The sequence below is a fragment of the Helianthus annuus genome, chromosome 17, assembly GCF_002127325.2.
Source record: "Helianthus annuus cultivar XRQ/B chromosome 17, HanXRQr2.0-SUNRISE, whole genome shotgun sequence".
Taxonomy (NCBI): domain Eukaryota; kingdom Viridiplantae; phylum Streptophyta; class Magnoliopsida; order Asterales; family Asteraceae; genus Helianthus; species Helianthus annuus.
In genome coordinates, this window is record NC_035449.2 from 193325715 (window position 1) to 193338322 (window position 12608).

At 36.7% G+C, this 12608-nt stretch overlaps 1 protein-coding gene across 1 annotated transcript; it reads right to left on the minus strand.

The window, feature by feature from the left end:
* Positions 1 to 3191: 3191 nt before the first annotated feature.
* On the minus strand, positions 3192 to 8353 carry LOC110922562 (transmembrane emp24 domain-containing protein p24delta9). The gene is made up of 4 exons (XM_022166848.2): positions 7992 to 8353; positions 5560 to 5769; positions 4327 to 4403; positions 3192 to 3454 (listed from the first exon to the last, which is right to left on the minus strand). Exons 1-4 carry the CDS (start codon positions 8199 to 8201, stop codon positions 3310 to 3312), a joined length of 642 nt encoding a protein of 213 aa, XP_022022540.1. The 5' UTR covers positions 8202 to 8353; the 3' UTR covers positions 3192 to 3309.
* Positions 8354 to 12608: the final 4255 nt, after the last annotated feature.

Consider the following 12608-nt stretch of genomic DNA (forward strand, 5'->3'; position numbering starts at 1 on the left):
ATAACTAGATAATAAATCGGTTGACATGTTACATAAAAATGTTTTATTATTTGTCAGCTTGACACAGTTTTCTTATGTACAGAATCACTTTAAAACCCAACTATTTTTTGTTTTATTCTTGTAACGTTTCGGGCTAGAAAATGAGGACCAAAATGTAGATGTATATTAAAATAAGTGACGTTTTGTATATTTATATTTCATGGGGGTTTGATGGAAACATTATTTTTTTTATAATAAGATGTTAGTCACCATCACAACAAGAGGACAAGAGAGTATCTTAGTTGTAACTACATTCTTGTTTTGTTTATATTTTAAAGGACGACTGTAACATTGCAATAATATATGCAGGGGCGGAACCAGAGGGGGTCAAGGGGGTCCGTTGACCCTCCAGTCACCGGAACTCTTTGAATTTTTATTTATAAATTTTGAGTTTTTGAAGAACAAACTTAGAGATGGACCCCCTAATTTGAACCAGTATATAATATAAGCTTATGATGACCCCCTAACTAAATCGTTCTGGTTCCGCCACTGATGCATGTTTCAAATTCTACCGTTGAATATATTAAGTTTAAACAATGAAATGAATTTAGATCGCAAAGGACCCTAAAAGACGAAAACACTATGTTGTATCAACACGAGAGCAAACGGGATTAAAAAGGGGTAGTTGCACGGTACCCCTGACCGTGGAAGGGATCTCCCTTCCCAGTTCACCACCCGACAAGGATCCCTGGCGGCAAATACCTATAGCCATCAAAGAGGGGTAAGAAACACGTTTCGAACCCGAGACCTCGAGTGTCCTCGGTTCGGCTTTAAAGCGGGTGTCGGTGGCCGCCAAAGTGGCACTAATGGGAATTGAACTTGGGTCTCCATTGGAGAACCCAAGTCACTCCACCACTAGGCCACTTGTGGTGGTTGAGAGCAAACGGGATTACATACTCTTAAAATTGGTTTTGTTAAATAAAGGTCTCTATTGTTTCAACTATGATACATAGCAGAATGCTTAGATTATAAATGTCTGTATTGTTTTAACTATGATAGATAACAGAATGCTTAGGGGCGTTTGGTTCGCGGAATGATTTGAAATTGGAATTGGAATTTGTGTAGGAATTACAATTTTAAGTAATTGGATTTGGAATTTAAACATTCCAATTGGAATTGGAATCTCAATTCCATTTTTGTTGTGTTTGGTTGTCAAACGAATTGGAATCCATCACCCCAACACCCACAACAACCAGTTTGGGTCGAAACGGTACGGGTCGAAGTGGTTCGATTTGAAACGGTACTGGTCGAAATGGTTTGCGTCGAAAACGGTTCGTGTCGAAACGCTACTGGTCGAAACGTTACGGGTCAAAACCGTTCGCGTCAAAACGGTACGGGTCTAAACTGTTCGGATCGAAACCAGTATGGGTCAAAACGGTTCGGATTGAAACGGTACGGGTTGAAACGGTGCAGGTCGAAACGGTGGAAGATTCCAATGAATTTACATTAATTCCTTCACATATACAAAGGATTTAGAATTCCTTTAGTTAAAAGAATTTGAAGGAATTCATGCCAAATTCCATTTCCAATTCCATTGTCAACCAAACACATGAAAAATGTAATTGGGATTTCAATTCCATAAAATTTGTGAACCAAACATCTTAAGAGATGGATTCAAATTCAAATTCCAATTCCAATTCCCTTAAATTCTATTGAATTTCTGCGAATCAAACGTCCCCTTGTAATCTATTCTATTTAAAAATATCTTGTATTATTATGTATATGTTATTTTAGACATGGGAATATATTGTATATTATCTTAAAAGTAAACCATTGACTTCATTGATGTTGAACCTTGACATCATTAACTTGTTAATTAATTATTTAATGTCTATTATATCGTAAGCAACCCCCTTTAAGCGTGAAAATGTTAGGGTCATACTGCCACGATGTAAGAACAAGTTTTTGGAGTTATGAAAAGCCACTTAGTGGGCCCAATAGTTTGGTGGGAGGATAGCAGTTGTCAAATTTCAACTTGGCCCTTGTTAGTATTACCACTTGAACAATAATATATTTTGTAGTAATAAACCGGTCCCTTAAAAACATTGGCGAAGCTTGCCCCCCACCCCCCCCACCCCCAAATTTTCCGAAACCGAGGGGCGGAAACGTATATACCTAAAAATTTTCTATACGAAAGTACTATTCATAACACTACGCGCCGAAAAGTTCGGGGGGGTCGGGCGCCCCTCGGAATTACCCTAAGCTGCGCCACTGCTTAAAAACGCTTAAAAACGACTGGTTCACAACCCAAGGAACAAGAATCACGAGTCCAGTCCTTTAGTTCTAGGTGTAACTAGATGTGCACATATCGGGTATTTTTAATAACGGGTTCCGGGTATGGAACCGGTTACATGTATTGAATTAAAGGGGAAAATCAGGTATTGCTGAACCTGGTTCCGGTTCCGGTTATTGGCTTAAAAAACCATACCCTATGTACCGGTTCCGGTTTGGGTATGGAACAGGTTCTTCCGGTTCTAGGTATTATAATACCCTATTTTCGAGTATTGAAAAAAACATGTCCGGTATGCAGAAAAACACAGGTTTTTGGTCCTAAAATGTGTACCCTACGGGTAGGTTCGGTTCGGATTCGGTTCCTAAATATCCGGTTCCGGGTTTTTTTCCCAGGTACGATTCTGGGTTTTTCCCGAGTACGGTTCCGGGTTTTTTTTTCTCCCACCACCTCTAGATGTAACCAAACAAGCTTAATGTAAAACCAAAACCTATGTATTAACTAGGCCTGTCATTCTAACCTATTAAAGAATAATAAATGAATTAATTATATATGTTGGTGCAATAATTGATGAATGAATTATAATTTATATGTTAATGAATTCATACATGTTGCATTATTTTGATTTTATATATATGTATTCATACATGTTTAGATTACCTACTGCCATCCCATTTCTTTATTTTTTTGAATGAATTATACATGTTCAATATATATATATATATATATATATGCCTACTGATTTAGTGATGCTACAACTTAACTCGAAAACCGATTAAACCAGCCCGAATTAACCCAAACCCGACCAACCTGAGCTATAATTGAGCCGGGTCACATTTTCCCAGCCAAACACTGGAACAACCCGACCTGAAAAACCCAAAACCCAAAAAACAAAACCCCGCCCTAAAAACGATCACAAAAATAAACAAAAAAACGCAAAATATCAGTTCATTTGATTTTTCTCAAGTTTGGGAATTCGTGGACGCCGAGATACTACAAATATATAGATTATAATCCATTGATATAACTAAAGATCGAAATCAGATGAGCTTCTTTTTCTCAAAGAAAGATTTCAAGTGCCAAATCTGCATCCCCGCGACTGATAAGCATACAAAAAGCGAAAGAATACTCAACCACGCCATTCTCGAATTTGTGACTTTGTTAAGCTCTTGCATCTCTTTTTCCCTGCAGTAAGCATATAAAAAATATGTATTAATGCAGCTTTTTTCGAAGACGTGTCAACCTGTTACGCGTATAAATTCAACTCGACAACTCGGTTAACTTAACGAACTGAAATGCCGGGCTTAGACTAGGCTCGGCTTATCAAGTTTATATTAACAAATCTTTAATATTTTTTTTGTTTTGTTTTCAAGTTTTTTTTTACTCATATTAATATATACAAACGAGCAAGTCATGAGCCGAGCCGAACTTGGCTCGTTTACAAACGAACCGATTCTGAGCAAGTCGGGAGCTTTTTAAACAACCCTTTTTACGGGTCAGAAAGATTTTAAAGAAAAAATATGGACTTTTTAAAACATTGGTCTGTTGCATACTTCCAGAACACATACAATTTTTTCAGGCAGGGACATTTTTGTCATTACCATCTGTGAACTGTCGTACGCTTTCAGGTGGAAATACAAATGAATGAACCCGAATCAATACTTGGGCGGCTTATGTGTTTATAAAACGAAATAAAAAACGTAACTTTTCAGACATATAGCATATTGTTTATAAAAAAATAAAAAATATAAACGTTGGTTTAATATCCATCCAGTTCAGTTAATTTGGTTATTTATACACATATAACCATGACCGAACCACAAAAGTCGCTTATCAAAAATATCATAACCGAGCCACCGGTTTCTCAATTCGGTTATTCAAATTTTCCGCTCACCCCTAAAGATTAGTACTATAAGCAAAATACCAACGTTTTTCAAAAAAGGTTATGCTACAGTTTAATTCTACATAAGTTTCAACTTTTAAAGTACATATATTAGAGATGGACTATTTTGCCCCTGTAAGAGAACTACAAATATCTTGGTGAATCAATCACTAACCTTTCTCGGAGATAAAACATTTCGTCGTGAATCAACGTGATGGTATCCGCAAGTTTCTTCAGCTCATATTCCATTGCCTGCAAAATAAGCAACGTTGCCAAAACCGAAACGTGTTAATTGGGGTTATCTTTCTATCATTGACAAATTTTATAAAAACTTGGTTAAAAAGGGAACGAGTTTAATATCATCCAAGGTGTGTTTTACGCATAAAACATCCAAAATAATTTTATTCAAGAATTTAGATTGGTTTTAAAATAATCTATGTATTAAATTGACACACTTATAAAAAGATTAAAATTTTAGACAAAAAGTGTTTCGGGTCACAATGACATGTCACGCAAATTATCGGTTATCGGTCTCTATGTAAAATATTGGTGTCAAATATCGGTCAGAATATCAGTACCGATATTATCGGCGATATTGACCGACATTCCCGATACCAGTAACTTTTTTCTTAGTTCTACCTAGAGGTGCAAACGAGCCAAGCGGCTCGCGAGCTACTCGAGATCGGCTCGAGAAAAAGCTCGAAACGAGCCGAGCCTTATCGAGCCCGAGCCGAGCTTGAGCCTCAAAACAAAGCTCGTTTGTTTATCGAGCCCGAGCTCGAGCCTCACATGTGAAGCTCGTTAGGCTCGTCGAGCCTTATCGAGCCTTAGTGTAAACGAGCCGAGTTGAGCTGAGCTTTTTTAAACTTGTTTACAAGCTGACCTCGAACCTAAAAATAAGCTTATTTAGTAAACGAGCCCGCGCCCGAGCTTTACTTATCGAGCTCGCAAGCCTAAAAAGTCTATTATTTATATTATTTTTATTTAATATACTAATTAATAGATAATAAACGAGCCGAGCCCGAGCCGAGCTCAAGCTCGAGCTTTGAAAACAAAGCTCGAATCGAGCCGAGCTCTCATAAGTTGCTCGAGCTCGAGCCTGGCCGAGCTCGGGCTCGGCTCGGCTCGTTTGCACCCCTAGTCTATCCTTCGTCTTTCAGGCTCGAGCTCGGGCTCGGCTCGGCTCGTTTGCACCCCTAGTCTACCCTTCGTCTTTCTTCTTATTACCGATATCCTACCGCGATAACCTATATCTCAAACATCGGTCGTTGACAGATATCCGATTTTTTACCGCAGTAACTGCATAGTTACCAACTACGATCATTTGCATAACAGGAAGGAAAAAATAACACAAAAACAAATGTATAACATTATATATGGTAAAAAAAAGATAGATAAATAGGCTTACATCTACTGAACCTTTCTTGGCAACAGTGGACCAATCTTTAGCGGCAACACCGGACCGCCAATCGAATTCAATAGGGATTTTAAGCCGTGGTTGATGATCGACGGCGTAAAAGCATGCCATATAATCTCCGGCTTCGACAGCTTGAAAGGAAAATTGACCCGACTGCACGTTTTCAGAGGAGTGATAGCTATTCCCAAAAGCCGAAGTCACCTGCATTACGTAAAAACAGCAACCAATGCAACGGTTTAATTCAACCGTATGCCATAAGGCAAAAAATTTCAAAACTAAGTTAACCTAGACCAATATTAAACAAGGGCTTTAAACAAGCCGCTCGGATTGTTTGATGTTTTATTATAAATTTATTATTTTTTTTGAACAATTCCTGGATTTTCAAGGATAAATGCACCGTAACCTATTCAGCTCGCAAAAAGCTCAAGCCGGGTCATTTGCTTTTAGAATTTTGTATATTTTACACGTATTAATAGACACGCACGCGCGCACACACACATATATATAAGCAAATATAAATAAAACTTTTAACATAAGACATAAAGCATAAGCTATAAAATACAATACTTATGAGGGTGGTTCCGGTACATAATGTCCGTAAACTAAGAATCGTAGAAAGCCGGCTCAAACGTACTCCGATTGAACTCCTTCCAGCGGCTTTGGAACTGGCTTGTCGAACCCTACCCAGTATATATGATCCCGCCTCTAAAAATTATAACTGATGCATATTATAATTTGGTAAATTGGATTTAATTAATCCAATCTGGCTGTTTTTGGCCAATAATAATCCCAACTGGGTTTATTCCCGCCAGTGGTCAAACCTTTTTCATTTTGTTTGTATAATGGTCCGCTGTTAAAAACTTAAAAATAACTTAACTGAGTTAAGTTTTTTTCGGAGTTACAAACCGATGTTTTAGGGCTTTTGATCAGAACAAGGATACAAGTCAACTGATGTACCTTGAAACGGTGCTCCAAACGGCTTAATTTTTGTTAATTGGAAGTTTAAACACCCGAATTGAAGCACCGTTTTTGTCGATTGGAGCACTGTTTCGAGGTAAATTTTACATCAATCGACTCGTATCCTCATTCTGATCAAAAGCCCTAAAACATCAGTTTGTAATTCGGAAAAAAACTTAACTCCATTATGTTTCTTTAACAGCGGACCATTATACAAACAAAATGAAAAAGGTTGGACCACTTGCGGGAATAAACTTAGTTGAGATTATTATTCGCCAAAAACAACACGATTGGATTATTTAAACCCAATTTGCCTTATAATTTAGGTTATAATTTATACATACCAAATTTTGCCTTTAATTTAAACAAGCCAAACAAGCAAGCCAACGAGGGCTAGCTTACCTTGGCTCAGGCTCGGCTCGGCTCGTTTACAAACAAGCCAATTTCAAGTGAGCTTTTCATGATTTTTTCAAGGCCCGAGCTTTTTGGATGGCCTTTAATTATAGTATTAAACACAAGTTTTATAAAATAAGGGTAAAGTTATTCTACAAAGTCCCCTAAAAATAAGAAATGTACAAAGACACAATGGATCCCAAAATATAACACAATGTCGAGCTAAATATAACACAATGCCGAAAAATATAACACAATGTCGAGGAAAAAAGACACAATGAGTCGCAAAAAAGACACAATGACGCAGATATGGAAAAGACACAATTATAAATAAAAAGACACAACAATCAAACAAAAATTCTAACATCTACAAGCGAAAACCTAAAATCTCATTTCGTAGAGTACAGTTCGATGAGACGATTCCAATGCCGCTTGAATGATGTCAATCTGCGTGTGTTTGATACATTTCTTACGACTTCTTATATTTAGGAGACTTTGTATTTAATACTTTAATTCTAGAGTTAAATGCCATTTTAGTCCCTATGGTTTCGGCCATTTTGCCAGTTTAGTCCAAAGGTTTCATTTTTAACCTGTGGGTCCAAAAAGGTTTCACAGTTGCCATTTTAGTCCACTGGGTTAACTTCATCCATTATTTCTGTTAACGAGAAGGCCAATTCGGTCATTTTATATGGCTGAATTGCCCTTTTAGTTAACAGAATTACATACAAAATGACCAAATTGGCCTTCTCGTTAACAGAAAAAATGGATGAAGTTAACCAAGTGGACTAAAATGGAAACTGTGAAACCTTTTTGGACCCATATGTTAAAAATGAAACCTTTGGACTAAACTGGCAAAATAGCCCAAACCACAGGGACTAAAATGGCATTTAACTCTTAATTCTAACCCTATAACAAAAAAATAAATAAATAAATAAATAAATAGAATGGCAAATTAAAAAACCTACACTTGAGTTTAAAAGAACCCTAAATGTTTAAGACTACAATCCAAAGCATAGAAACAGATCAAAATTCAAAACTATAAACATATAAAAGTAGTTATTGAATTGACCGACCTTGAGAGTGATTCTGTGAGATTCAGGTAACGGTTGTCCTTCATTGGGATTAACGATGGAATAATGACCAACTGTCATCGAATTGCTCTTTATATCTTCTGCTATACACTTCGTGTGACCCGATTCCAGCTCGAACCGTAGTGATTGACCGCTTGATAACAAAAGCCCCATCATTGTTACCATACATATCACAAATCTTTGAAGCTTCATTGTTAACGGAGATTGTTGAGTGATGTTGAAACTTTTTGAAGAGTTGAAATGATTAGTCAATTGGGTTTCAAATTTTTTTTTTTATGGGGTTTGTGTTTGTTTGTTCGATCTTCACGGGTGAAGAAGATGAAGGGGATGAAAGTGTGCAACATGAATGTGTACTTATATTTTTATTTTTTTTTAACCGCGGACGAATCCTTCAAACAGTCTACTACTGGCGAAATAAATTATATCGGGATACACTCGTCTTTGAACCGAGAAAAACTCTCACCTGGGGCCGAAGCCCGTGAACACACTCGCCCGAAGATAGTGCGGTGAGCTAAAACCCGCTTAGTTCAATAATCGAACTGCGATCGCTGTCTAGTCTCTCTTCATCACCAGGTGCCACTGGAACTAAATGATGGGGGCGGGAATCGAATTGGGTCACTTGAAACACCAGGTCTCCCTCTTACCGCTTCACCACCACCTCAGCTCATTGGCGAATGTGTACTTATAGTATTGTAGTATTGTTTTAACTTTCAAAAACAATTTTTATAAACCTAAACCACAAATAACTCATAATAGTTGGGTTAATTAGATAAGTGTTTCATTTGGTTTTTGGTTTATTAAAAGTAACAGCTTTAGGTGCTAAATGTTTAAAGTAACAATTTGGTGTTTTGTAGTTTTAGTTTTGTAATAAATTTGAGTACTAAAACTAATTTTGTAACGAGTCTTATGTTTCTATTTATATACCAAAAATTCGAGATATGCTTGTCAACAACGTCCAGTGTTCTTGGTTGGTCATCAGCGTGGCTATGTTTTTGGTGCGACGTCTAGGGTTCCGTGAGTGAAATAGCCAATGGTGGCATGGATCTGAACTGAACATTATTGTAATTTATGGTTTAGATTTAAGTTAATTTATTTAATATTTTAGAGAAATGACACAAATAAATCCTATCGTAAAATATAATTAATTACATAAATGATCCTTATTAAATATTAATTCGGTCATTTTACCTAGATTTAACAGAATAGTTAATGTACGTTAGTATTAATAACTAATAATGTTACAAAAATGAAAGTTAGTACATGAACCTGTTACTTCAAACCCTTAGTACCCAAACCTATTACTTTTAACAAATCGTATGGACTATTTGTGTAATTGACTTTAAGTTCCTTAGATTTTTTTTTACATGAAAGTCCATTCACATGTTAAATTTGAAGAAATTTGTGATTTTCTTTTTTACTTGTTAATACTACATAAGGAGAAAGTTGAGAAATAATAATGTTTTAAATTTAAATTGAATATGTAACAATGCAAAGTTCGTTCATCTTCATAACTTCTTTTCTATTTTTTAATTTGATAAGTTTATAATATTAAATAATCCTTCAAAAATAAGTGAAATTTCGGGAAGCCAAGCCGGAAAGAACGCTCGTCTTAAAGGAAAGCTCTAAGATACGTAGCTACATTGTTACGTTTTACTAATTTGACATATATAATCAAGTGTAATGCATGGGTGTTTGAACTAGTGTAATGCATGGGTGTTGATCAAGATAAAAAGAGTGTGTCTGACTGTCTGTCATAAATAACCTAAAATTGTCAGGTGTCACAACCTGGCTACAAAAACCTTCTGGAAAAGTGTCACCCACGCCATGCGGGGGAGCTAGTCAACAAATTTGGTCAACAAGAGCCCCCTCGTGTGGCGCGAGGGGGAAGGGTGAGCCCTCCACGTGGCGCGGAGGCACCGTGAACCAAGAAAAAATGTATTCTTTATTGTTTTATAATGTGTTTGGTCATTTAACTTAAACGCTAATCGTTTGTATGGAATCTTGTGATAGGTAGCATCAAAGTTTAAGCACCGGACGAAGATCAAGCCACAAGAAGAACCGAACAATCACGAATGCTCAATAACTTCCGCTTCTGAAACTACGTGAAACCATGACAAGGGTTTATGTACAAAGAACGGGCAAGTTTTTCCTGAAATTAAAAATGACGTCTATTTATGTGTAATCAAACTTTTACGTTACATTAGCTAAATCTTTTTTTTTTTTTTTCTGTGAAGTATGAATTTATATTTATCATGGAATGAAAATGTGAATTTATATCTTATAATAACGGGTTTGACAAACGGGCATTTCGTTTTCTTTAATTTGACTATAATACTGTTATAGTTTTTTTAATCTAAAAAAATTCACGTGACGTGATTACGAGTTTCTGTATTCCCGAAGTACTGTGCGAACAACCCTCTAGGTAGCGTTTGGTATGCAGGATTGAGAGGTGTAATGAAATGGACCATTGTGAAGGAATGAAGAAAAGAGTGTTTGGTTGGTCGATGGTATGGAATTGTCCATTCCAAAATGCATTTCATTCCTTCAAAATCATTCCATCTGTACCCCGTGTTTTTTTTTCCATTCTATTCCCTCTTCCCTTTCATTAACAACACCACAACCCACCACTGTTGCTACCACACACACACCACCACCACCACCACCATCATTCGCCGCCGTCACCCACCTCCGCCACCACCCACCACCGCCACTGCCACCACACAGAACCACCACCATCATTCGCCGCCGTCGCCCACCTCCGCCTCCACCCACCACCCACCACCTCCGTCCTCGCCACCATTATCCACCACCACCGTTGTCACTATCCGCCGTCGTCTCCACCCACCGCCGCCGCCAATCACCGCCGCCGCTATAACTGACACCTAGCACCACGCCCCATCATTGCCCATCACTAACCACCGCCATCTGATTTTATTCCTTCGTCTTTTTTCGCATACTAAACAACAAAAAATAATTGTTCATTCCATTCACACGTGGTAACCAAACAAGACATGCAATGGTAATGATCAATTCCATTACCTCGTCTATTCCATTACCCTATACCAAACAGACCCTATATATATCCTTTGTAAGGTTAGTTAAAAGAAAATATTTATACGTTAAACAAAATACGATTTTTTTAACATATAAATAAGATGTTTCCTAATATACAGTATGTAAGGTTAGTTAAAAGAAAATATTTATACGTTAAACAAAATTCGATTCATTTAACATATAAAATAAGATGTTTCCTAATGTACGTTAAGGAAACGCAAAACTTAAGCTATTTTTTTGAACAATTGAAAAGATGACTCAAGGCCTCATCTCCCACGTGTCACAAAATGGATCTTTGGGCATTTTTCTTGCAAGCAGTAGTCTACCAAGTAAGACCATGCGTTGTGGTATAACACATTCTTTGCCACGTCATCGTCAAACCAATACACCTGTATTAACCATGAGACACCATCATGGGCACCTTCGTCAAGCTGATGGTGGGCGTGAAAGAAAGAAAAGGTGAGGCTCATTAACCAATCACATATTTTTTAATTATTTTTTTTTTAATTTTTAGTTAAACCACAACACACATGTAAATGAGTGTTTTAGATAAAGCCCTAATGCCTATGATGTGCAAACAATTGCAAAGAGTCATACCATTCTTTTAGGGTTAATAAAGTCACGTCCGTTTATTTTCACACTATGTATACAGGTCATATAACATTATAGAGCCTGTATATAGAATGTAAAAATGAGATTTAAGGTGTCGCTTTATTAACCCTCTTCTTTTATCCCTACTTTTGTGACTAACTTTTTGGTATTTTGATCAAGTAATATACAAAAAAATATATATATGAAATAAAAGGAAAAAACGGGCTCATCAAAATTTCAAACCTTGTTTGACCACATCTCTTGGTACATTCTTGTAACATGCCACTAACCTTGCATATTTAAGCTACATCTCATTTCGCACACGTCATACAATACTAGCCCATCACCTTTTCCCACAAAGAAGCAGCTGGGCCTATAAAAGCCCAAACTTGATCCTTGAAACCCAACACATCTTTCTCATCTTGTTATTGCATTTTCTAAACCTTCTTCAAACAACTTCTACTTTGCTACATGAGGTAACCGTTTGATCTCTAAACATTTCGATTGTGTTATTAAGATAGAAAATCAAAATAAAAATCATTTCGTGAAAAAAGGGCCCGGTATTATCATTCACTTTAGACCTTCAAAATATTTGAGTCGACCCTGCTTATGTTATAAAATATTATAAAGATTTAATTACTATTTTCGTCCATGTGGTTTGTCAAAAATCACCATTTCAATCCATTAGTTTAAAAATTGCGATTTCAGTCTATGTGGTTTCACTTTCGTAACCATTTCAGTCCACCTCGTAACCATTTCATTCCCTGTATTTACAGAATAAATGGATTGAAATGGTTACGAAAGTGAAACCACATGGACTGAAATGGTTACGAGAGTGAAACCAAAGGGACTGGAATTGCAATTTTTAAACTAATGGACTAAAATAGTGATTTTTGACAAACCACGGGGACGAAAATAGTAATTAACTCTATTATAAAATAGTGTCTTCATATT

What these genes read in the sequence shown, in the direction of transcription:
- LOC110922562 (XM_022166848.2), bottom strand. Translation starts at nt 8,201, where the DNA reads ATGAAGCTTCAAAGATTTGTGATATGTATGGTAACAATGATGGGGCTT. An exon ending in CCAAGAAAGGTTCAGTAGAT is followed by an intron (nt 4,404 to 5,559) that starts GTAAGCCTATTT and finishes CTTATTTTGCAG; the next exon opens with GCAATGGAATATGAGCTGAA. An exon ending in ATGTTTTATCTCCGAGAAAG is followed by an intron (nt 3,455 to 4,326) that starts GTTAGTGATTGA and finishes TGCTTACTGCAG; the next exon opens with GGAAAAAGAGATGCAAGAGC.